At 37.3% G+C, this 21,299-nt stretch overlaps 3 protein-coding genes across 3 annotated transcripts; all 3 read right to left on the reverse strand.

Annotated features, from left to right (window-relative positions):
• Positions 1 to 565: 565 nt before the first annotated feature.
• Positions 566 to 6,523, reverse strand: LOC140765670 (zinc finger CCCH domain-containing protein 15). The gene is made up of 2 exons (XM_073104861.1): positions 5,536 to 6,523; positions 566 to 946 (listed from the first exon to the last, which is right to left on the reverse strand). The coding sequence occupies exons 1-2, from the start codon at positions 6,379 to 6,381 to the stop codon at positions 845 to 847; spliced, it is 948 nt and encodes a 315-aa protein (XP_072960962.1). The 5' UTR covers positions 6,382 to 6,523; the 3' UTR covers positions 566 to 844.
• A 144-nt stretch (positions 6,524 to 6,667) lies between these two features.
• Positions 6,668 to 12,717, reverse strand: LOC140765668 (DEAD-box ATP-dependent RNA helicase 31-like). The gene is made up of 10 exons (XM_073104859.1): positions 11,629 to 12,717; positions 10,356 to 10,462; positions 9,796 to 9,851; positions 9,460 to 9,684; positions 9,154 to 9,360; positions 8,995 to 9,081; positions 8,810 to 8,905; positions 8,509 to 8,724; positions 7,408 to 7,590; positions 6,668 to 7,052 (listed from the first exon to the last, which is right to left on the reverse strand). The coding sequence occupies exons 1-10, from the start codon at positions 12,585 to 12,587 to the stop codon at positions 6,825 to 6,827; spliced, it is 2,364 nt and encodes a 787-aa protein (XP_072960960.1). The 5' UTR covers positions 12,588 to 12,717; the 3' UTR covers positions 6,668 to 6,824.
• Positions 12,718 to 13,278: 561 nt separating this feature from the next.
• Positions 13,279 to 21,299, reverse strand: LOC140765669 (probable protein phosphatase 2C 52). The gene is made up of 8 exons (XM_073104860.1): positions 20,542 to 21,299; positions 16,560 to 16,687; positions 16,378 to 16,476; positions 16,098 to 16,256; positions 15,190 to 15,276; positions 14,711 to 14,802; positions 14,174 to 14,248; positions 13,279 to 13,703 (listed from the first exon to the last, which is right to left on the reverse strand). Exons 1-8 carry the CDS (start codon positions 20,817 to 20,819, stop codon positions 13,533 to 13,535), a joined length of 1,089 nt encoding a protein of 362 aa, XP_072960961.1. The 5' UTR covers positions 20,820 to 21,299; the 3' UTR covers positions 13,279 to 13,532.

Here is a 21,299-nt window from a genome sequence, read left to right on the forward strand (position 1 = left end):
TAAACATGATCACTCCCATTCCAGGTCATACGTCTCCAACAAATTATGCCCACCCCAATTCCAGGTTATATCCTATTCCAAATTTCGGATGTGAGACTCCAAATATGGAAGAGAGAACCTTGGTTATCTATTAACACCATCATGTCTTCTCTACAGAATGCAGAGCTTTAAAGACCATTTGTAGCATATATTTAAGTCTTCAAATATTATTTTTGTTGGTCCAGTTGAAGACTAAATTATTAATCACAATTTCAATAGAACGATGGCAGACCAAAATTTCGTTGCAAAGCATTTGTTGGACACCATCTACACTCGTTAAACATTAAAACCAAAAAAGACTGCCAATATGCTGCAGCACCTCAATTCATTGATTATCACCAGGCTTTTTGGATGCTAATCATAATTAGTATTCACAGTTGAAAGTTAAAATAATCATTGGAATACAGGTTATCAGCACAACAATCCTATTACCGGTCCAAGTAATGCAAGATCAACAGAGTGAATGGTCAAAATAAATTTGTCGCCGAGTTAAATGGGTATAAATGGGTAGTAAACGACAGAAGAATTCAAAAAGCATAATTAGGATCTTATTGTTCATGAAGAATTAAGATCTTGCATGAACCCAGCCACAATTACACAGGCTGCACTGGCCTACTTTATGTATCCAAGTATCCAACAATGGTCACTGAAGAACTAGCTGTTCAAAAAGATGGTAGCCAAGAGCTTCTTAACAAGTACAAGACTAAAAAGGCTTGGATTTCATGATTGCACAAATGTAGGGCAAAATAAAACAGGTGCCCATTACAGTTGAGGAACAAACACAATTAAGTACCCAGATGAGGCCCTATTTCTCTTGTGTCTTCCTTTTACGGATCTCATGGGCCGTATTGAAGATGCCAAGGGTTGGTTTGTTGCACACAAAGCACTTCTTGTTCTTTGAGTGATGCTGCAAAGACAAGTAGCCAAAAACTTTTAAGAGTTACTTCAAGTGATATATCAATCCAAAAGGAATAATTAAAAATTAACGAAACAACATGCAAAAGACACTGTATTTAGGGAAATAGGAATCACTATTGGATGAAGAAAAAATGATAAAGCTAAAATGAATCATTAGTGTAAAAACTAAAAAAGATGAGAAAAACCAACTTTAAGACCAGCATAATCAGTCCTTGGAGAAGAAATCACTAGGGAAAAATAATAGATATAATATCAACCTCTCAACCTCCGATAGGCACAAAACACCCACATATTCGCATCCGCATCCGATACATATTGGATACGTACACTGGTCATATTTGCTCCAAAGAAGTATCCCGAGTATCTGAATTAAAAATAAATCAATTTCATTGCCGGATATGACTGGATAGGGCATCGACTGCTTCTACATCAAGCTTCTTAGAGAAGGTATGCTTCTCCTCCTCCCTTGGCTTCCCTTGTCCATTTTTCCCTCCTTTCTCCTCTCATCATATGAAATTTCCCTTTCGTTTTCTCTGATTTCTATTTTGTTCTCATCTCTGTTTGTTGATTTGCATCAGTCCCGCCTCTCAATGGATTTTCTTCTCTAAATTGCATTCAATCCCTTCTCTATTTTGTTTTCTTCTATTGCAATAGTCCCTCTAGAAAATCGGCCGAGTATATGTTAGGGAAGATCAAAATGTGGGATACTACGGAGATTCATTAGATTCATTCAATAGAGTGGAAATTTTAGAATTTGCTGACCTCTCGTTTGATGAACCAGATTTAGAGTCCATCATTATTCATGTTCATTGATGAACACAATGAGGATGACTTAGAAGGAGATAAATTATTAAAGCCAATTACACTACTAAGTACTCTCATGTTGGTGTTATGTAAATTGTGAAATGTTGATGTAAACTTTGATATTTGGTTGATTTTACTTTACAAACTTAAGTGCTATGAGTTGCTCATGTTGTATACAATGATATCTACTATTCTCATTTTGGTTTATTAATTGTTAAATGTTGATATACTCTTTGATACTCCGTTATAAAAAAATTTATGCTATTAATTGCTTATGTAGATAATAAATATACTGAATGTAATATTACGCTTTTTATCCTACATATTTATATTATCTTTTACTTTTTGCACATATACATGAATAGATTGTCATTAGAATATAAATGTATATTTTTTTATTTAATGTTCTTTATTCCCATATCATAGACGTATCGTATCCTATACATTTAAAATTTGCTATATTCCTGTATCTATATCGTATTGTATATGAATCTCGTATCTATGCTTCATTGATATCAACAAAAGACTCTTAACAGTGATCAAAATAAAAGATAGGTAGTACTTGAAACCACTCGGAGAATGAGACTAAAAAGAAACATGCTCAGGGACCAAGAGAGCATGAGATTTTGTCAAATTACATTTGTACCAATTGGGGAAGAGAACAAAAACTACAAAGGTAAGAGCTTGGCACGAGATTAAATCCATTAATCCTAATTATGCAAATTTGTATGCTATAGATGTTAATGAAAGGTAGATGGGTTTTTACCATCTTTAATTGATGAAAAAACCATGAAGATCACCAAAGATCTAGAGTAGGCAGTACATGAATATAAAGTTATATACCGTCAACATGAGAGATAAGGTAAAGTTGTTTCCAATAAGATGGAACTTAAAAAAGTTGTGGAAAGATCAAGAGAGGTTAAAAATAATTTAGATAAGACGAAAGTAGATGATCAATAAGCCTTTGGGGCATTGATTGTAACAATGTTGAGACCTGGAGGTACTTACCATGATTCCAAGTTTCGATCAATCCCGATCCAGGTTTCGGCTAGATCGGCCAATACTCAATCCGTTTCGCGTCGAGATCGGCCATATCAATCGATACTTGATCTAGAGAGAAAGGAAGAAAGAGAGGGAGGAGAGTAAGAGAAAAAAAGAAAAAAAAAAGAGGAGAATGAGGGATAAAGGGAGCTCATCGAAGGGAGTGAGAAAAAAGGAGAAAATACCTCGCCAGAGCTTATCAAAGAAGCATCGCCGGAAAAGAATCAGAGAAAGAGAGAGAGAGAGAGAGAGAGAGAGAGAGAGAGAGAGAGATGAAGAAATTGTAGAGAGAACGAGGGAAAAGGGAGTCAGTGAGAGAAAGTTAGTGGGAGAGAGAGGAGAGAATTGGAGAGGGAGAGATTAAGAGAAAGGAGTTGGTAAGAGAGGAGCAAGAGAGAGATTAAGAGAAAGGAGTTGGTAAGAGAGGAGCAAGAGGGTTAATGAGAGAGAGGGGAGTTGGTAAGGGAGAGATGGTGGAGAAAGAGAGTGGGAGAGTTAATAAGAGAGAAGATTAATAAAAGAAAGAGAGCGGGAGAGAGAGTTAGTGAGAGAAAGTAATTAATAAAAGAGAAAGAGTAGGAGAGAGTTTGATAGGAGAGTTAGTGAGAGAGAGGGTAAGAAATTTTTTTTAGTTATATAAGGGAGAGTGTGTGAGTGCTAGAAAAAGATAGAGATTGAGAAATAGTATCTATTTGTTGATTTTTATATTTTATATATAAAATATTCATATCTTATTATTTTCTTTTAAATTTTTAGAATTTTTAATATTTTAAAAATTAGTTTGAAATACAAACTGATATGAATGACTGATACTACGGATACCACCCATACGACTAATACGTATCGTTTTTTTTAGACGACTGATTTTGATCTCAATACTTAAAATCTTGATACTTACAACATATGACATTGATTTAGTTTACTAGTCTATTCCACAAAGCTGCATAAGGCAAATGATTTCTGATGAGTGGAGAAAGAACACAACTGTATCACTGTAAAAGAAAATGTATGGTTGCAAAACAATCATGGAATCAAACTTAAAATTTACTGCATCAAACTTTTGAAGCGACTAGCAAAATAATGGTTAAGGTGCATAACTAATAAACCTCAAACTAATTAAGTTCAGTAAGAGGAAGATCTACCAAAAAAAGCATTTTGTATTTGAGTGATGAAGTAGATAATTGCATACGTTACTCATTGATTTATAGAAATCTTATAATAGGGCCTATGAATTAATGCTGGTTGATTTTAGTGATAAAGGTACCTAATAATATTCTAATCTGATCGACGTGAACATTCAATCACTATCCTTTACATAGAAATGACCTAAACCATCAACTAAAATATATTAGAGAATTGTGAAATTTATGTCATGTAGGGGTGGCAATCGGGTCGGGTTAAGCGGGTTCGGGTCGGGTCAGATTCGGGTCGGGTCAACATTACCTTGACACGAACACGACCCGATTAATAAACGGGTTGCATTTAGTAAACACGAACACGACCCGTTTATCGACCCGCCTAACCCGTTTAATAAACGGGTCAAGTTAACACGACACGCTAACACGACCCGTCTAACCCGTTTAATACAAATCATATATAAAATTTAATATTTACTGATTTATTATATATAAATGGTGTATTACACAAATACAATCCTAATAATTCATACAATATTAAAACTAAACGGGTTAAACGGGTCACCCGACCCACCTAACCCGCCCGACCCGTTTACTTAAACGGGTTAAACGGGTCAAGCGGGTCAAAGGCATAAACCCGAACACGACCCAATTAATAATCGGATTAGGCGGGTTGACCCGTTTATGACCCGAACCCGATTAATCTAAACCCAAACCCGATTAACAGTCGGGTTATCGTGTCGGGTTATCGGGTCGGGTCAAGTTTTGCCACCCCTAATGTCATGGTCCTAGTTTTCCATATTTCTTTCTGAAGTCTATTCCAATTTATGGGATTTTCCAACCAAGACAAAAGATGAACCAAAAACTAATGGAACTGCTAGAACTAAAATTCCAAAATTTTGGGCAGACTATTGGACACAATTGATAGATCATAAGAACCATGAATATAAAACCATAATTTAATGGACAACTTATATTCAAATCCTCTCAAATGTCTCACATAAGACCTCTCATGTCAACATCGATTGCACCATTATCCAAAACCATCCCCGTACCCTCGGAACCCCGTCCTGGTCCCCTCATTCCCCTCTCACCTTTGCCCTTATTTGATGAATTTTACCACGAAGGGCTGTCCAATGAAACCACTCCCTTCTACATATCTCACTGAAAATGAGTCATTTGAATACCTTAGAAATGTCTTCCTACAAAATAAAAGTCAGAAAATAGGCTTTTGCCAAGTAAGAAAACCTAAAGAGCCCAATCACAGAAGACACCGTACCAAATAGTCAGAACTTCAAGATCAATGGAAACTAGAGGCCAAAGAGTGCATTACCATGCACGTAAAAAGTGAATATAGCAAAAGTTGCTAAAGATGCTGTCTTAACACAAATTTGGCATAATGAGACAGCGTGAGAAATAAGGCAACATACACTCGAGCGATACCTAGGAATAACATCTAATTTTCCCTAAACATATGACAAGATAAAAAGCAACAGCATAAATTTATAGTCTCAGCGCCTGAAAAAAGGCAAACAGAAACACTAATTCTCAGAATGCAAAAGTAATGAACATAGTAAGAAAAGGACAAAAGACAGACCTTCAATGCACAATGCTCGCAAAAGTAGTGCTTGCACTTCGTCACCACCGGATCCTCAAACGGCTGCCTACATATGAAACAAGCAAAGGGCAACTCATCCTCATCATCAGAATCATCAGCACCACCATGGCCTCCACCATCATCCTCATCGCCGTCCCCGCTCCCCATCGCCATCCTCCTCTTCCTCGCCTTCTCTGCCTCCTCCCACTCCTTCTCCATCTGCCACCCAGACTTATAATCCCCTCTATCATGCATAAACTTGCACGAATCCCCATAACCGCAATACCCTGTTTCCTTGTAATCCTTACAAATATCTGGCTGGTAGTCGAACCTCGCCGACACCCGGATGTGCGCGGACGCCCGCAGCGGCCCGTGCGAGCCTCCCGCCTTCTCGCTGGCTACCGTCTGCTCCCGCCTAAACCCAGCTTTGTAATCTTTGTACCCATGGATACCTTTGTATAGTTTCTCGTCGCTTGACGGTTGTTTAGGGTTTCCTTTCAGGGACTCCTCAGCTTGCTTGAGGACGCGCTCGCGGATGGCACGGGTGTCGCGGTCGAACGCGGTCTCGGTCTCGAGGGTGGCTGTGGCGCGACTGTCGTGGTCGGTTTGGATGGATTTGGAGGAGTCGAAGTGGAAGACGTCGGGTTTTTTAGCGGACGACGTAGAAGAGGAGAAGTGGAGCTTATTGTCGGAGGTGATGGGTTTCTTTGATTTGGTGGAGGATGGTTGGGAGGGTTCGGCTTCGTCGTCGTCGTCGTCGTCGTCGGAGGCAGTTTTGCGCTTGCGGATGTTCTTGTTCTTAGTTGGCTTCCGGAAGAAGGTGCAGACATCGCCGGGATCCGCCATAGCCAAGGAAGAAGGAGGTGTGTCTGGGGTTTGGAGATGGGGATTTGGGAGAAAGTGAATAGAAGACGGGAAAATTAGGTTTAAATAAGTCCGAGTTTGTATAACGACAATACCGCTTTCAAAGTCGGCATCGGTTTCTTTACTGAAAGCTCTTTCTTAATAGCTTCGCCACCGACTTCAGCAATTAAAGTCGGCAGACTTCGCCATAATTCAAAGCTCTAATTTCCCTGATATCAACTTTGCAAGATTTTGCATTAGGCTGAAGAAAGATAGTACTACGATAGCCAAATAAACCGAGTTAAACCACTATAAAAATAGGCATCGATTAATAATGTCACTCCTCCTGACTCCTCCTTGGAGGGGTTAAGAAGAATATTTCTCAAATTTTAAGCTAAGACAAAGTTACGTGCAACTATAACTGAATTCTGGATGTGTGCTGAGGACTACTTCGATCGTAGACCAGGAACGTTGTTAAGCCCCATCTTCCTTAGCACAAGTTTCGATACGGCAGGAGGATTGTTGAGCCCCATGCTTTGACTGAACTCATTAGCCAATGCCACAAGCTGATGTTTGTCTCGCCCAATATTTTTATTGGAATTATAATAGCCAAGCCATGCTTGATATGCTGATTCTTTGTTCTTTATCTCAACATGTGTTAGAGCTCTTTCAACCTACATAAACCAAGCAAAGGACAAATAACACATCAAATACTGTTAACATATTTGAACATATAGTTCAAATACTTCGACAACGAAAAATACAAAACATTCAAGATATGAAATCAACGTCCACTATAACAGGTCAGGATTTGGGTGGGTGTTTGGGACATTATGTTAATTATAGGATTTCACCAAGATAGGAAACCATCTATATTGGTCGAAGAATCTAGAATCAGAACTGAGTGGAGAAGGATTTATATAGCTAACCCACTAAAGGCTTTGTCTTTTAAATATTTATTAGGTGGAATTAATATGCAAACAACTGAAACATACAGCTACAAGAGTCCAAAGGGCCCCCACAAAATACCTTCTTTCTGGTGTCAGGATCAATTAATGGTAATGATGCCTCTGTAATTGGCAAGTCCTTGATGCTTCTCAGGAAAAATTCTTCCCACGGTGCCAACATCAATATGCCTAAACCCTCTTTACCTTTCCTGCCAGTTCTCCCAAGTCGATGTATATATTGTTCTCTGTCAGCAGGCACTCCCAACTGTATATAAACAAAAATCATTCCACGACCACTTAGAGAAGTGAGAAAATCCACAGTAAGAGAAGATAAGGTATATCATGTTACAGCTCATCAGAACTACTACAAAATAAGATTAATCCCACTATCATCCAAAAGCATTCCAAATGGTTTCATGACTATACAACTGCACATGCACATGCACATGCACACGCATGCACGAACACATGCATGCACACGAACACACTCATTGCACACATATTGCACAGACATGTGCTTGTGCATCCATGCGTATGCACACTCGGTGTCACAAACGTTAAAAGAAAATTTGCCTGCCTTCTGTATTTTCTTACATGTTTCCAAAAAGCTCTATAGGTACAAAATTTGGTGACAATTCCAAAAGTTCAATACCAATGCTTATTGAACACAAAAAGTAAGAAGCAATTAGAATGAAATTAATTTGCAATCATCATATGAATATTAATCAACAAAGAAGTGTTTATCACTTTAATGTTGTGTCTTACATCTCTATTCCCCATCTTATTCTAGGTTTTTTCAAGGCATGTACAAACATGAGACACAATACAGAGATATTTTGGCCTATATCTTACTAACAAAGGGACAGATGAAATACTTGATCACTTCCAAACCATGAAAAGATATCTGGCAACCAAGAAAACCTCATCAGGATTTTGTCTGATCTTTCTTTATTGGAGAAATGCACTATGTAGTAATAAACAATCTACTGTAGCATGTAGGTAATCTTCTTATCGAGATTAAGTATACCTAGACAAATTATTATTTTACCTCCAAAATTTATAATTTTAAGGACCAAGTACACCGCACTATAGAACCTTTGTAACTTCAACCATAGAAAAACTAACAATAAATTAATGGGTTTCATTCCTTAAGTTTATTCGAGTAAAATGGTGCCAAAATTACCTGTACAACAAGTGTGACATTAGGGTAATCAACTCCTCTTGCAGATACATCTGAACTCACAAGAATAAGGCCTTTTGACTCCTTAAACTCTTTGGATACCCTGGTTCTGTAAGTCTGTGGTTTTCTGGAGTGGATCTCCCGTATGTTCAACTTTAGTTCAGAAAGAAGATCAGCAACAAGTCTTGTCACCATTGCAGTAGTACAAAACACAATAACCTGCATATTTATCATCATAAACCTCATTGCAATTGAATATAGGAAAAAAAAAAGATTTGCTTCATGTGCAGACAATACAACTTACCTTGTAATCAACATTTTCCGAAATATGGTCTGTCAGAACACCATATAGTATTGAAAAGTGTTTTTCTAGTGGTGCAACTAAATGCATTTGTTTAACCTGAAACACAATAAAACATTAATAATTCTGACTGCTAGTTATTGATGCAAAGACTGATCAAAGTGTTTGAGTACATAATGCAGCTTTACCTGTGAGTGCGTCTCCTCACTCCCTTCTTCAACAGTATTAATGAATTCAAGGTCCCTTTTCATAGCGATGTGACATATTTGACGGACCTAAATGAAATACAAGAATTTACACCATTCTCCAGAAAACCTGAGTGCACACTACATGAAATTAAAAGATACCTCATCTGGAACTGTAGCTGAAAAGAGAAGTGTTTGGCGTTGTTTTGGAAGAGCAGCAACTATTTTCTCAATATCGTTCCGGAAGCCCATATCTAGCAAGCGATCAGCTTCATCAAGAACAAGAACTTTCACACCCATCAACCTTGTAGCAAATCCTGGGGTGTTCTCAATATGATCTTTTAGCCTTCCAGGTGTGGCTACAAGAATCTGTAGAATCATACTTCAACATTATAGACACGAGATGCTCTAACGTAAAAATATAGCAATACATATCAGTAATCAGCAATACAAAATAAAACAATTTACCTGGCAAGGGTTAGTTTGCATGCGTTTCTGTTCTAGAGCTAATCTTGTTCCACCTATTACAAGTTGTACTCCAATTGATGGATGAAATTTTAGAAGCTTGCCAGCTTCTGCAGCAGCTTGATCTGCAAGCTCACGAGTGGGGCACACAACTAAGACGTTTATCGGGGGCCTTCTTTGATCACGATCAACAGGAGGCAATTTGGTGACTACCTCAATTGCTGGAAGCTGAAAAACAAAAGGAGGTTCTACATTACATTTAAACAAAAAGCAGTAGAAGAAAAATACTAAGTTTCTGAAATCCACTGCAAGGATGCAAAATCAGATGGAGATATTCACCAAAAATGCTACAGTTTTTCCAGTTCCTGTCCTTGCCTTCGCGAGAACATCCTTACCTGCAAACAGATGAATGGCATAAAGTTTTCCAACAGAGGTTTTCTGTAATGCATGACATTACTTTTAACAATAAGAAAAAACAGGAAAAGGCTTTGAATGATATTCAAAATCAGAATACAGTTAAGTACAAGCACAAAGACTAATACTTCCATTTCATTGATGAACTAAAAGAGTAAGAGTCTAAGAGAAAATAATTTGGTAGCAAGCATCTTAAATAATTAAGATGCCCATGCTTTAGAGTTTAGAGCCTCTGTTACTTCATAAGAAATCTTAGTGGCATAAAGTATGTAGAGAAACATGAACCAAACCACACAAAAAAAAAAGCGAAACAACCACAGCTTTTCCAAAGATAGACATGTCTCTCTGACTAGATTACAAAAGGTCAGACAATTAGACTGCTTATCCAACTAAAGAAGTGTAGACAGTAAACAAACGATCTAAGTTTAAAACCGATGCACATATTGACGAGATAAAAGAGAAATACAGATGACAAAGGAATGTACCTTTGAGGATCAACGGAAGGGTAGCTTCTTGCACTACAGTCATCCTTTCATATCCAGCAGCTTTAACTCCTTTCAGTGTCAAAGGAGAGATAGAGCAGTCATCAAACCTGGGGAACATAAGTAACAGTTTGACTGCTGCATGAGAACAATTTGGTACTCTCTGAAAGGTTACTTTCAAAAGGCACAGGATTATTCTAAGAATTATTTTCTCAGTTTAAACCTACTTCCTCCATGCAAGTTTGTGCCAGTTCATTCATCATGCATAGACAATCCTCATATACTCGAGGGCTTTCTCACAATATGAAACAACAGCATGGGAAAAATTATAAACAAAGGTGACCAGAAGAGACAAACCTTAATAGGTAAAGCATAAACATAATTAGGTGATTATAAAAATGCTTGTGTTAAAACACCTATCTTTTTACTAGGTTTCTCAGACAAGCAAGCTGGCAATTCAATTTCATCTTGGCGCTGGCTTCACTCTCGAAACATTTAAGCTTTTTACTAAATTCGCCCTGTTTCTCAAATTCAATCTAATTTCTGTCTGAAGTCTAAGCAGTTCAGCCTAACTCTATTTCTCAAACTATGCATTGCAATTCTTGCAAGCAACTCATGTTTATCTTGGTATTGGCTTCATTCTTGAAACATTTCAGCTTTTTGTTAAGATACAATAACTTGTTTCTCAAGTCCAATTTAGTTCACACTGAAGTCTAAACAGTTCGAATTGACTTTGTTTCTCAAGGACAAAACTATGCATTACAATTCCAACACCAGCCACCTGCTCCTCTGAAGTCAATATGAAGAACCCTGTTAACACAATTTCATCTTCTCCCCCTTCTCTGCCTTCTCCATCTTCAGAGTTGTGAGTCAAAGTGAGAAGATCCTCATTTCGAAGGTCAACTTCTTAAGGCTTCCTCCCGTCCTTTACACATACGGTATAATAAGATCATTAACAGCATATCTATTGTTTGTCATTTATCTGAATCATTTAGCAATTAATCAGTGACCCAAGGTAAAAATTTCTTCCCATGTTTGCAGACTTAAGTACTCATTGTCATGTATGTGTGTAGAATTTCACCAGAACGTAAGAGGCCATTAAAAAAATCATTGAGATTAAAAGTTAAAAGGAAGAAACTCAGTACAGAATAATACAACTATTCGCACAGACAGAAGCATAGCCTATACTTCCAACTCCTAATTTCAAAAGCCAAACTAATATTTTTTTTTTTTCAATATGTAGTTATGTACCATATGGAATATATCAGAGAGTTACCTGGTCTGGCTCAGGTAAGAGTCACCTTCTCCTGTCGAACTTCTTCTCACTGCAGTATCTCCTTTCACTGATCCCATGGAACCAAGACCCATAACTGCGTCTGATACAGTATCTCCCTTCTTCTCTACCTTGTCACCAAAAACATCATCTTCAAACCCATCAACCTCATCATCCTCACTATCTTCTGCTTCTTCCTCATCTGATATACTAAAATCTAATTTTCTCCCACTTCCAGACGGTCTACTACTAAAACCACCATTTCTCCCTCCTCTCCGAGTCAACGCTGAAGATGAACCACCTCGGCCCCCACGCTCCCTTCTTCCTCTTGAAGAAAATCTAACCTCGTCTTCTTCATCATCCTCATCCTCCTCTGGATCGCTGTCAAAGCTCCTCTTTGACACTGAATCTCTCAAATTCCTCGACTTTCCCCTGCGTGAGAATCCTGAGAACTCATCCGAATCACTGTCCCTCTGCCTCCTCAAAGATCCCAATTTCCTACTCGACAAAGAATATCTATCTCTATCGCTATCCCTATCCCCCCTACCCCGTCCCCTAAAGTCATCCCTATTCCTGCTTCTACCACTTCCTTTGCTACTACTACTTCTCGACCTATCAGGGTCTGAATCCTCGCCATCACTGCTCAATCCCAACCGGAAAGAATCGGTCTTGAGGTCGCTGATCCAATCGCTGAGCTCAGCCTCGTCCTCGATCAAGCTCTTACCCTTTCCAGCGGCGCTCGCCGGACGGGAGTCCCGCGACCCAATTCCTGCGCGGGACCTCGTCGGACGGCTTGAGAAGAACCGGAAATGGGAGTAATCGTCTGATCGGCTCTGATTCGAGGCGGGAGAAGAGATTTCTGAAAGGAATGGGAGGTGTTCACGTATCGAAGAAACCCAGGGAGTGGAGCGGAGGAGTCTTGTAGAACGAAGGAGGCGGAGAGAGAGGAGATGACCCGGCATCGCTATCGAGTCTGAGACCAAGCAGTAACCTTGATCCTAACCCTGAAAGGAAGAGAGAGATTTGCAGGAAGCAAGAGAAAGGGAGCTCCGAAAGAGAAAAGACGGAGGAATGAGGAAGTGAGGAGGGGGTTTTGTTGGCGTAGGTTTTAGGAGGGTTTAAGCGGGGCAGCAACGAACACAGAAGTCGGTAAGATCCAATTGTCGTCGCCGCTTCTGAAGGATGGTTTTTCTTTTATTTTATTTATTTTATTTATTTATTTATTTTTTATTACCGAGTGTTACTTTGGGCATAAATGTTGCATATGAAGTGATAGTTAGTATTGGTTGTTTTTAATTTCTTCTTTTTTAAGAGAATGCAGTTATAAAGTTTATCCAACTATGTGAATATTTTCAAATTCAATGATCAAATATGATAAAAAAATTAATTTTAATTGAATATAATCATAAAAAAGTAACGTGATACAAATAAACTATTGAAGATAAAATTTATAGTAAAATATAATTTCCCTTTTACTTTCCCTGCGATTTGGAAGATGGAACTCTGCAGAATCCAGCTAAAAAATGCGAGCCATATGAATGAATCTAAAGATCGTTTGTGCAAAAAACTCCTGATCAGATCTAAATTTCCTCCTCAGAATGAGTCTCAGGAAGACAGAGTAGATGCCAGTAACTCCATAAACTAACTTAGAGGTGCAAAATGAATATTTATAACCGCTCTAATAATTTGACAGTACAAATCAACCTAGAGTGAGAGCTCTACTGATTCTTTTCGAAATGGAAGAAGCAAATGCAGTCACAGCAAGAAGCCAAATTACTAAGAAAACATCCAAGAAGACAGCTTCATATCTAGAACAGCAAAAAGAGTCAGATCCACACGCTGATCTCTGACAGCAGCAACAAGGTCATCATAGTTCCAGGTGACATGGAAGCATGAATACCTTTGAATCAACCCTCATCACTCGTCTTCGGAGAGACTTCTACATCCATTTTGTCATGGTGAAATCTCACCACAATGCATGTAATGTTGTCTGCGCTGCCTCGAGAGAAGGCAGTCTCTGTTAGCTTCCTGGCAGCAGCCTCGGGTACTTCTTCCATTCTCGCAAGGGATACAGCATCCTCGTTGAGTAAGACATAGGATAAAATACAAGTCAGCACTCAGCAGAGCAACTTAAATGTCGTAGTAGTCTGGTATTTCTGATAAAATGTGACTATAAAGGTCAATCTAACTCGTAGGATCAAGGGATAAGCGAGGTGACATAATTTGCCCTCGATATAGATGTCACATTTGAATTACCAACTTCACATAGAGGATGGTAAATTAATGCAGTTGTAGTTTATCAATAGGATCTATAATATTTGGCAATTATATATTGTAAACAGGTAATCAGGTACAAAGAAAGTTATTTTGTTTGTGAAATTAACCAACTGATGGTCTCACAAAAAGCTACGCGATTACCATGAGCTCCGCATTTCCATAATAACGTGACAAAATATTTCAAATTAATCTATTGAAAAAATTAACACATTATCAAATATGTTGTAAAATCATAGCAAACTATTGAAGGGTAAAGTAAGTAAGGTCATACCTCATTTGGCACTACATCCCACAATCCATCAGTTGCAAGAACCAAGAACTCCAATTCATTGTCGATCACTTCCTCCTATAAAAGGTATAACTATTGCTTAAAAGACATATACAAAACAAATTTCTTATATTAGATAAATGGAGTCCTTTACAACTGATGTATTATCTCCAGCCTACACACCTCTATATGGAAAAAGTTCCATTCTTCCAAATGTGAATAATTTCATGAATGAATAAGATGCATGCATGCAGACCTATATTTTAAATCTGCTAGTCTTATGGCATATCTTGAGAGTCTGATAAAAAGTGTAGGTGGAAGGTGGCATAAATATGAGTTTTAAATACATACCATACAAAAACTTAAATGTAAGGTCTTTTCATATTATAAAGAGTATGAATTTGAACTTGTCGCTCCAGTGAAATATGATTACTATCTACATTATTCATTAGCAGTTCCAGAAAACCTCATAATTGCTAGCCCCATGTAAATATTCTCAAAGATAAATAACCCAATTATCGAGGTACTACAATTAGAAACCTGAATTTCAGGGTCTGCCACTACATATTGCTTCAAGAGGCGGTTGCCAAATGCACGCGACATTGCTAATACACCCCCTACCCTCCAGGTGCCTGCAAAATTAGTAAGAAATATTCAGTTGACAATCAACATTAGTTCTGAACATAATATATCCTGAAATCACCTTGTTTACTAATTAGGTAGTCACATTTCATTTTCCAGCTTGCTCATGTGTTTCATTAAAAATTAGAACATTTTATCATAGTAAGTTACTACCAACCACCCAGAAAAAAATGCTGGATTTGTATTGTATTATATAGACTGGCCCCAGGAAAATCAACTAATAAACAGTTCCTAGCTTCATGTTAAAATCCCATCACTTGTAATTTGCATAAAATTGGAAAGTTTGACAATGCCATCCATGGACCTTTTTGCAAGTTGTAGATTTTAGCCAGAGAATGTTGCAAAAGGTAATATGTATCCATGAAAGAGAAACTTACCAGCCCACATAACAACACCCCCGGCATTCTCTATTCTCTTTCGCTCATCACTTCTGTTTGGTTTGTGGTCATTAGACAGAGGAATGGCTAGAAGTAAGAAAAACCAGTAAGTACTATAAAGCTTCAAAATCACTTGCAAACTACAGTAACCAAGCAAGGCTAATGAAAGTTTGAAGAGTTGACAAGCAGCTACAAACTTGAATCAATATGGCAGGAAAAAGCAAACACCAAAAAAGAGCAAATTTTGGGTCATCCTGCTAGCTAACAGAGTGAATGACTTATGCGGTTTCTTTGTTACAGAATAAACAAGCAACATGAAAAACTGGAATTGTGTGTTCCCAATGTCAGTGAATCCTCCTTATAGAAAGAAATCTTATAAAATTTACTGGTACATTGTACCGTGAGAATACACCTAAATGAGATCAAAATATGATAAGTTTTTCCTACATATAGAAAATTTAATTCTCTCATGTAATATATAATTCCGCCATCTGCAGCTTCTTCTGACATACAAGTATATGCCAATGAATTAGATTTTGGCTAGAGAAGAGTGAGGAACCAATATAGAGTCTAATCTACAGTTCTACACTGGTTAGTTATTAGGAATGAAGACACAAATTTCCAACTACAAACTGTAAACAGTAAAGTAGAAATTTGTCATGATACTTTAAAAGGACAGCAAATAATGGATGAATCAATTACATGCTCAGTATGCTGAATATTATAGCAGCATATATCAATATTCACAATGTAAAAAACACAAAATGACAATTCTCAAATAGTTGGACTGGGCTTGTTTTGAGTATGAACAGAAGCATGAGAACATAGACTATGGCCTCAGTCAAGATCTTGGAGAAAGTGTATCTTCAGAAAATGGAAATACTATAGAGTATATTTTCTAATGCTACCTTTGCCTGCCTTTGATACAACAGCCCGTGAGTCTCCAACATTTGCTACATACAGATGGTTCCCAACCAAAACAGCTGTTGAAGCTGTTGAGCCATCATCTCTGAAAGTATTAGTTTCAGAATCTAAAAAGTTCGAATCAGTTTTCCTATATGTTTCACCTGTATTTTGTCAAAAAAAAAATCAAAGGAAATGAGAAAAGCAGTTATTCGTCCACCTCTAACAGAGGTGCAGAACTGGAAAGGAAGCATCAAACTAATAAAAATGAAAAGATGAGTATACTTATAGCCAACTTTGTATCAATCCTAAATTCCGGATGTTTCATTAAGTTTTCAAATAAATGGTCCTTCAAATATTCAGCAGCACGTGAACCACCATGACCTGTTGTACCAAGTCAATGAAAGAATCAATCAAAATTGACATAAAAATTTGCAAGGGAAACTAAGATATGATGCAAATCCTACCATCAAATACCCCAAAGAGACTGACTGTTTGCCCATCAATTTTTGATGTTTTTACATCATAGAAGTCCTCCATGCTTGCTCTTTTCCCTCTAAAACTTGAATATCCACAACTTAATTTTCCATCCTCACTGCCAATCAGCCAAAGAAAACCATGCAATAATAACTTAGGATGCATTGCATGTAAAATATAGTACAGTAAGCAAGGATACTCATTAATTATCAAGTCATAATAATTTTCGCCTTGTTACTGGCTAGTAATGCTAGTTCTGTCTAACATCATTGACACATTTCTCATAGGCTTTCCACCATAGGTTATAACTTTTGCTAGAAAGTTTCTAAAGCCTCAGCAAACTTTCTGAATTCCAAATATCTGACCCTTGTGGAGACACTTAACCATACCAACTACATGATAATAGACCTGATAATTTTAGGTTGAAATTATTCCAGTCAGATAGGAGTGCTGCACAAATCATCTACAGGAAAATGCTCTCAGAGCAAATAATATAACCATACCATTTTACCCAACTAGTGACTAAAAGAATCTTGTGGCAGATCAGTTGAACTTTGTTAGAAAACTGAATCAGAGGTTTAAACTGCCTTTTGTGGACAATTGGTGGTACTGAAAGACAGACTACCATCCAAACTGTAACAACAGATATGCAGCAGACTGTTCTGCGCCATCAAACAGAAAGGGTGCCATATAAAGCATCCATGCTGAGTGACAACATGCACTGTGCAGTTTGAAGTTTAACCGAGAGAGAACAGTAATAACCAAAAATCATTGATAGCTAAAGCAGGAACTCATTTTTCAAAGGCCGAAACCAGCAAAATCTTGTAGTCTCGGTTTTGGACCACTACCAGTTGAAATCAATTTGTTTCAACTCTTTTGCATTTTTTTTTCTAGGGATAGAAGCTGAAACTGATACTTCAAACAATGCCTGTACCACAACACATGCCTCATCCTGACTACCAGATACCTGAGTTAAATAGAATTTTAGCAAGCTAGAAACAAGAAAGTGTTCCGGAATATTTGCTCTCAGAATAAAAAATTTTGGAAGCACATAAAGATTTCAAATAAAGTCCAATTACTTTGGTAGAGCTCTAAACCTTCCTAGGACCGGACCGGCTCGATTTTTCCATGAAATTTGAAAGATCCTTTGGAGAAGGTTTCACAAGGAAACAAACAGTTTTCAATTATAGAAAGTTATGTTCAAGGGAAAGATATCTCCTATAAGGAAACCTTAACCTCACAAAGGTAGAATGTAGATAATAACAAGATTGAACAGAGAGAGAGAAAAGCTTTTGTTCCCAGAATATTTCATATCTGGTAGAGAATGTGAACAAGGATCTAGTGATCTGGTATCATATATCCCAGAATATTCAAAAGGCATGCCCTAGATTGGCTTTAGAAGTTTTGGAAGGGCAATTTACAACTAGGCATCTCAATACCAAAAAGTTGCCATCTTGTCATTGAATCTATTTCCTTGCTTTAGATCGAATTGCCACTTTTAACAAGAAAAGGACCAGTCTAGAAAAAGAATACCAAAGTGAATTGTTAACTATATGTGTGAATATATGTGTGCACATGCTTGTGGTGTGTGAAAATGTCTAAAAAAGTCCATTTCATGCATAACTCCTCTTCTCAACTTGTCAACAGAAGCGGTCAAATTGACTAGTTTCAAAGTGACTAGTTTGCTAACAGCCATATAATATGAAGCATGGATATAGATACGCCGACATGACAAATCCTGAAAATAAGGATACGATACACGTATGATATATATATTAGGGAATTTCTTTGTACATAAATTTTCTTAATTAAGGAATTATATATTATTGTTATTTATACAAATTAAAATAAATTGACCATGGTAACATGATTTCTTAATATAGATCATAAAAAAAAACTCAATCTTTTCACAATTGGCATCTGTCTCTATCTCTATCCTATCAATCTCTTTACAAAACAGAAGATAAAAAATAGAACAAAAAAACAGAAAATATACAAGAAGTATCTAAGAAGCATCCTAGCAATATCCACAACAATAATTTTATTTTAAAAATTTGGATACTTTAAGGAAGTACCAGATATGACGACTATCACATCCAATACGGTATCCGATACGGATACGGTAAGAATATGAAAGGATCCTTGTTTCCTAGGTCATAGAGAAATTGTCCCAAATAGTTCTGACATTTTTAATATTTCAATTTTCAGGAGCATATATACATGAGCATGCATGGTATGAGTGCATGGATGAATGTATCTGTATGTTCAAATTTATAGATATTACTAAATTTTGAACTCACTTGACAGCATGCAGTGGTCAAATTGATAGATACTATTCAAGAATTTCTATAGAAGTACGTACACACATATATACCTCTCGTCTTCTATAAAATGTTAAAAATAATTACTACATAAAACACTCAGGAACATGACAAATTTTCAAGAATTTCTACAATTGACTGAGTCCGCATGCTGTTCCAAAACAAATTACATCTTCTGGAGAGCTTTCTTAATTATATAAGACTAAACTCCAAATACATAAAGGAGAACTTCCTACTGCCAAACCATATAGGCCTCCAGATAGGTTATACTCTTGTCTAATTCACATTGGCTAAGTATCCGATACCATATTTAGTCTCTACTGATGTCACCTCATTAGTTGCTCATAATAATAATCCATCTTTCTATAATTCACTTCTTTCTTTTTCCGAAAGATACAGTACATATATATTCTACTCATTCTTTTCTTAATTACTAAAGTTAAGGTGACTTTATCTCAACTGATAATTAGTCAGATAGTGCAGCAGAGATACTTTCATTCAGACATCTAGTTGCCTATCCTGTCGTTCCATAAAGTTTAATGAGCTTTTCCATATCTGTCCTACTTAGATATTTTTCCATCTAGCAACTAAAACTGATCAACTTAAAATATAGGCAACTCGAGTTCAAGTTTCTATAGAACAACAAAGGAATAAGCTATAATAGAGACACATATCTGGCATGCAATTTCTCTAGTCTTCATGTTTGTCTCAAGTAGTCAAAGTACGATTGTATTATCCTTAATGACTAAATACTGCAGGATGATCATAGAATGTTTCTGGCTATACTTCCTTAAGCAGGCACGATCCTAGACTACTAAATCTCCAACTGCAGGCATGCTGCTACTAACAAAGAATATCATTTTCGGTTAGAAATGTAAATGGCAAACACATAGTTCAAAATCTTTAGCCTTTTATGAGCATATTTATCAAAGACAGATTGCTATATTACAAAGATGGTCAAATATCAATTCTTGCACCGAGTGTACAATTCTTTAACAGTAGATCATCCACATTTCAGACAATATAAATAAGCATCTCGATTCTCAAAATGATATTTCCATTAGTAATTAGGAGGTCATTTCTTATCAATGTCATTCCACTCCAGAAAGGTGATCAATAGACATTGAGACACCAAATTTTCACATATTTATAAAACAAGGTAAATATCATAAGATGTCCTGAATCAACATACAACTGATTGATCTACAATAAGAAGCAATCAATTGATGATTGAGGAAACAATACCAATCTTCACACGTAATATTTTCTTGGAGGACTCGATAAAGATCATCTGTGCAACAGACAGTTCATATTAGTCAGGCATGATGAATATATATTACTTTTAATGACTCAAACAAATATGCTAATCGCCTGGATCAACTACATATTCCTACCCAATTTTAATATCAACAGGCGATTAACAAATTCGTCACTAAGAATCAAGTACATAAATCAAATTTTTGGTTTCAGTTTATGTCATGCAACTTCATTCAGAAAATTCTAAATTCTAATAAATGCCATCACTGGCTATCAGGAACCGCCACAGAAGGTACTATAATTTTCTATCTTCAAAGTACAAATGTGGCTACATTGAAACATCAAAAAATCCCTGGACAAATGAGAACCAGATGATTCACGAAAAAGAAACTACCTTTTCCATCCCCCACTAGCATAACTTCCATCTTCCACCTGATCTTTCTCGGGCAAAACATTGACCACAGCACGTTGCTCCGGCGATGGGGATGCACCCGAGTCGACCATCATCTTTACAGCTGCCCTAAACTTGCGCCGACTATGAGGAAAATAGACCCCAGGTTTTACATCCACATCCCTTCCACAAATCTTAAAACTCCCGAATTTGCTATAAGAGAAGCCCCTCAGACTCGTCGCCCGAACGATGAAATCTCTTATACTAGCGATGCATACCATCTAAATTAGTTGTAGATCCTGGCCGAGAATGCCAGTATCGCACTCAATAATATCGTTTGGGAGGAGAAAAGAAAAGAGAATCCGTAACAAGGATCGGATCTTGTCAGCAAATAAAATAGTAAAACTTGATAAAGTTGCTTCCTTTGGCGATTCTGGACGAAATTTAGGGTGCCAAAAACCAAGATCTTGCGCGAGATAAAGAAATAACCGATCTTTTTTTAATAACGGTGAAACCTTATCGATCAGAAACGAGCAAAAGTGGGTTTATTAACCCGAAAATATTGAAACTTAGGAGATCAATAGATCGGACGAGATCGGAAGAGATCGGGGTCGCAGGGCTTAGAGCCCTGGAAGATGGAAGGGAGAAGGGAAACGACAAAGGTGGTAGAGAGTGGAGGAGGCAGCGTCCGAGGCTGGCACGAGGCAGCACGGAACGTGTCACTGCAGTGAAGGATGCGAGTGGATCTATTTCTCTCTCCC

Source organism: Typha angustifolia, chromosome 8 (genome assembly GCF_048772165.1).
Source record: "Typha angustifolia cultivar Huaian chromosome 8, ASM4877216v1, whole genome shotgun sequence".
NCBI lineage: Eukaryota > Viridiplantae > Streptophyta > Magnoliopsida > Poales > Typhaceae > Typha > Typha angustifolia.

Coding starts and splice junctions, on each gene's coding strand:
- LOC140765669 (XM_073104860.1), bottom strand. CDS start 20,819: ATGGTATGCATCGCTAGTATAAGAGATTTCATCGTTCGGGCGACGAGT. Junction 16,688..20,541: donor GCTAGTGGGGGATGGAAAAG/GTAGTTTCTTTT, acceptor GCTGATTGGCAG/TGAGGATGGAAAATTAAGTT. Junction 15,277..16,097: donor TGTATCAAAGGCAGGCAAAG/GTAGCATTAGAA, acceptor TCTTACTTCTAG/CCATTCCTCTGTCTAATGAC.
- LOC140765670 (XM_073104861.1), bottom strand. CDS start 6,381: ATGGCGGATCCCGGCGATGTCTGCACCTTCTTCCGGAAGCCAACTAAG. Junction 947..5,535: donor GCGAGCATTGTGCATTGAAG/GTCTGTCTTTTG, acceptor TTGTCTTTGCAG/CATCACTCAAAGAACAAGAA.
- LOC140765668 (XM_073104859.1), bottom strand. CDS start 12,587: ATGCCGGGTCATCTCCTCTCTCTCCGCCTCCTTCGTTCTACAAGACTC. Junction 9,361..9,459: donor TGCAAACTAACCCTTGCCAG/GTAAATTGTTTT, acceptor ATGATTCTACAG/ATTCTTGTAGCCACACCTGG. Junction 8,725..8,809: donor CGGAAAATGTTGATTACAAG/GTAAGTTGTATT, acceptor ATAAATATGCAG/GTTATTGTGTTTTGTACTAC.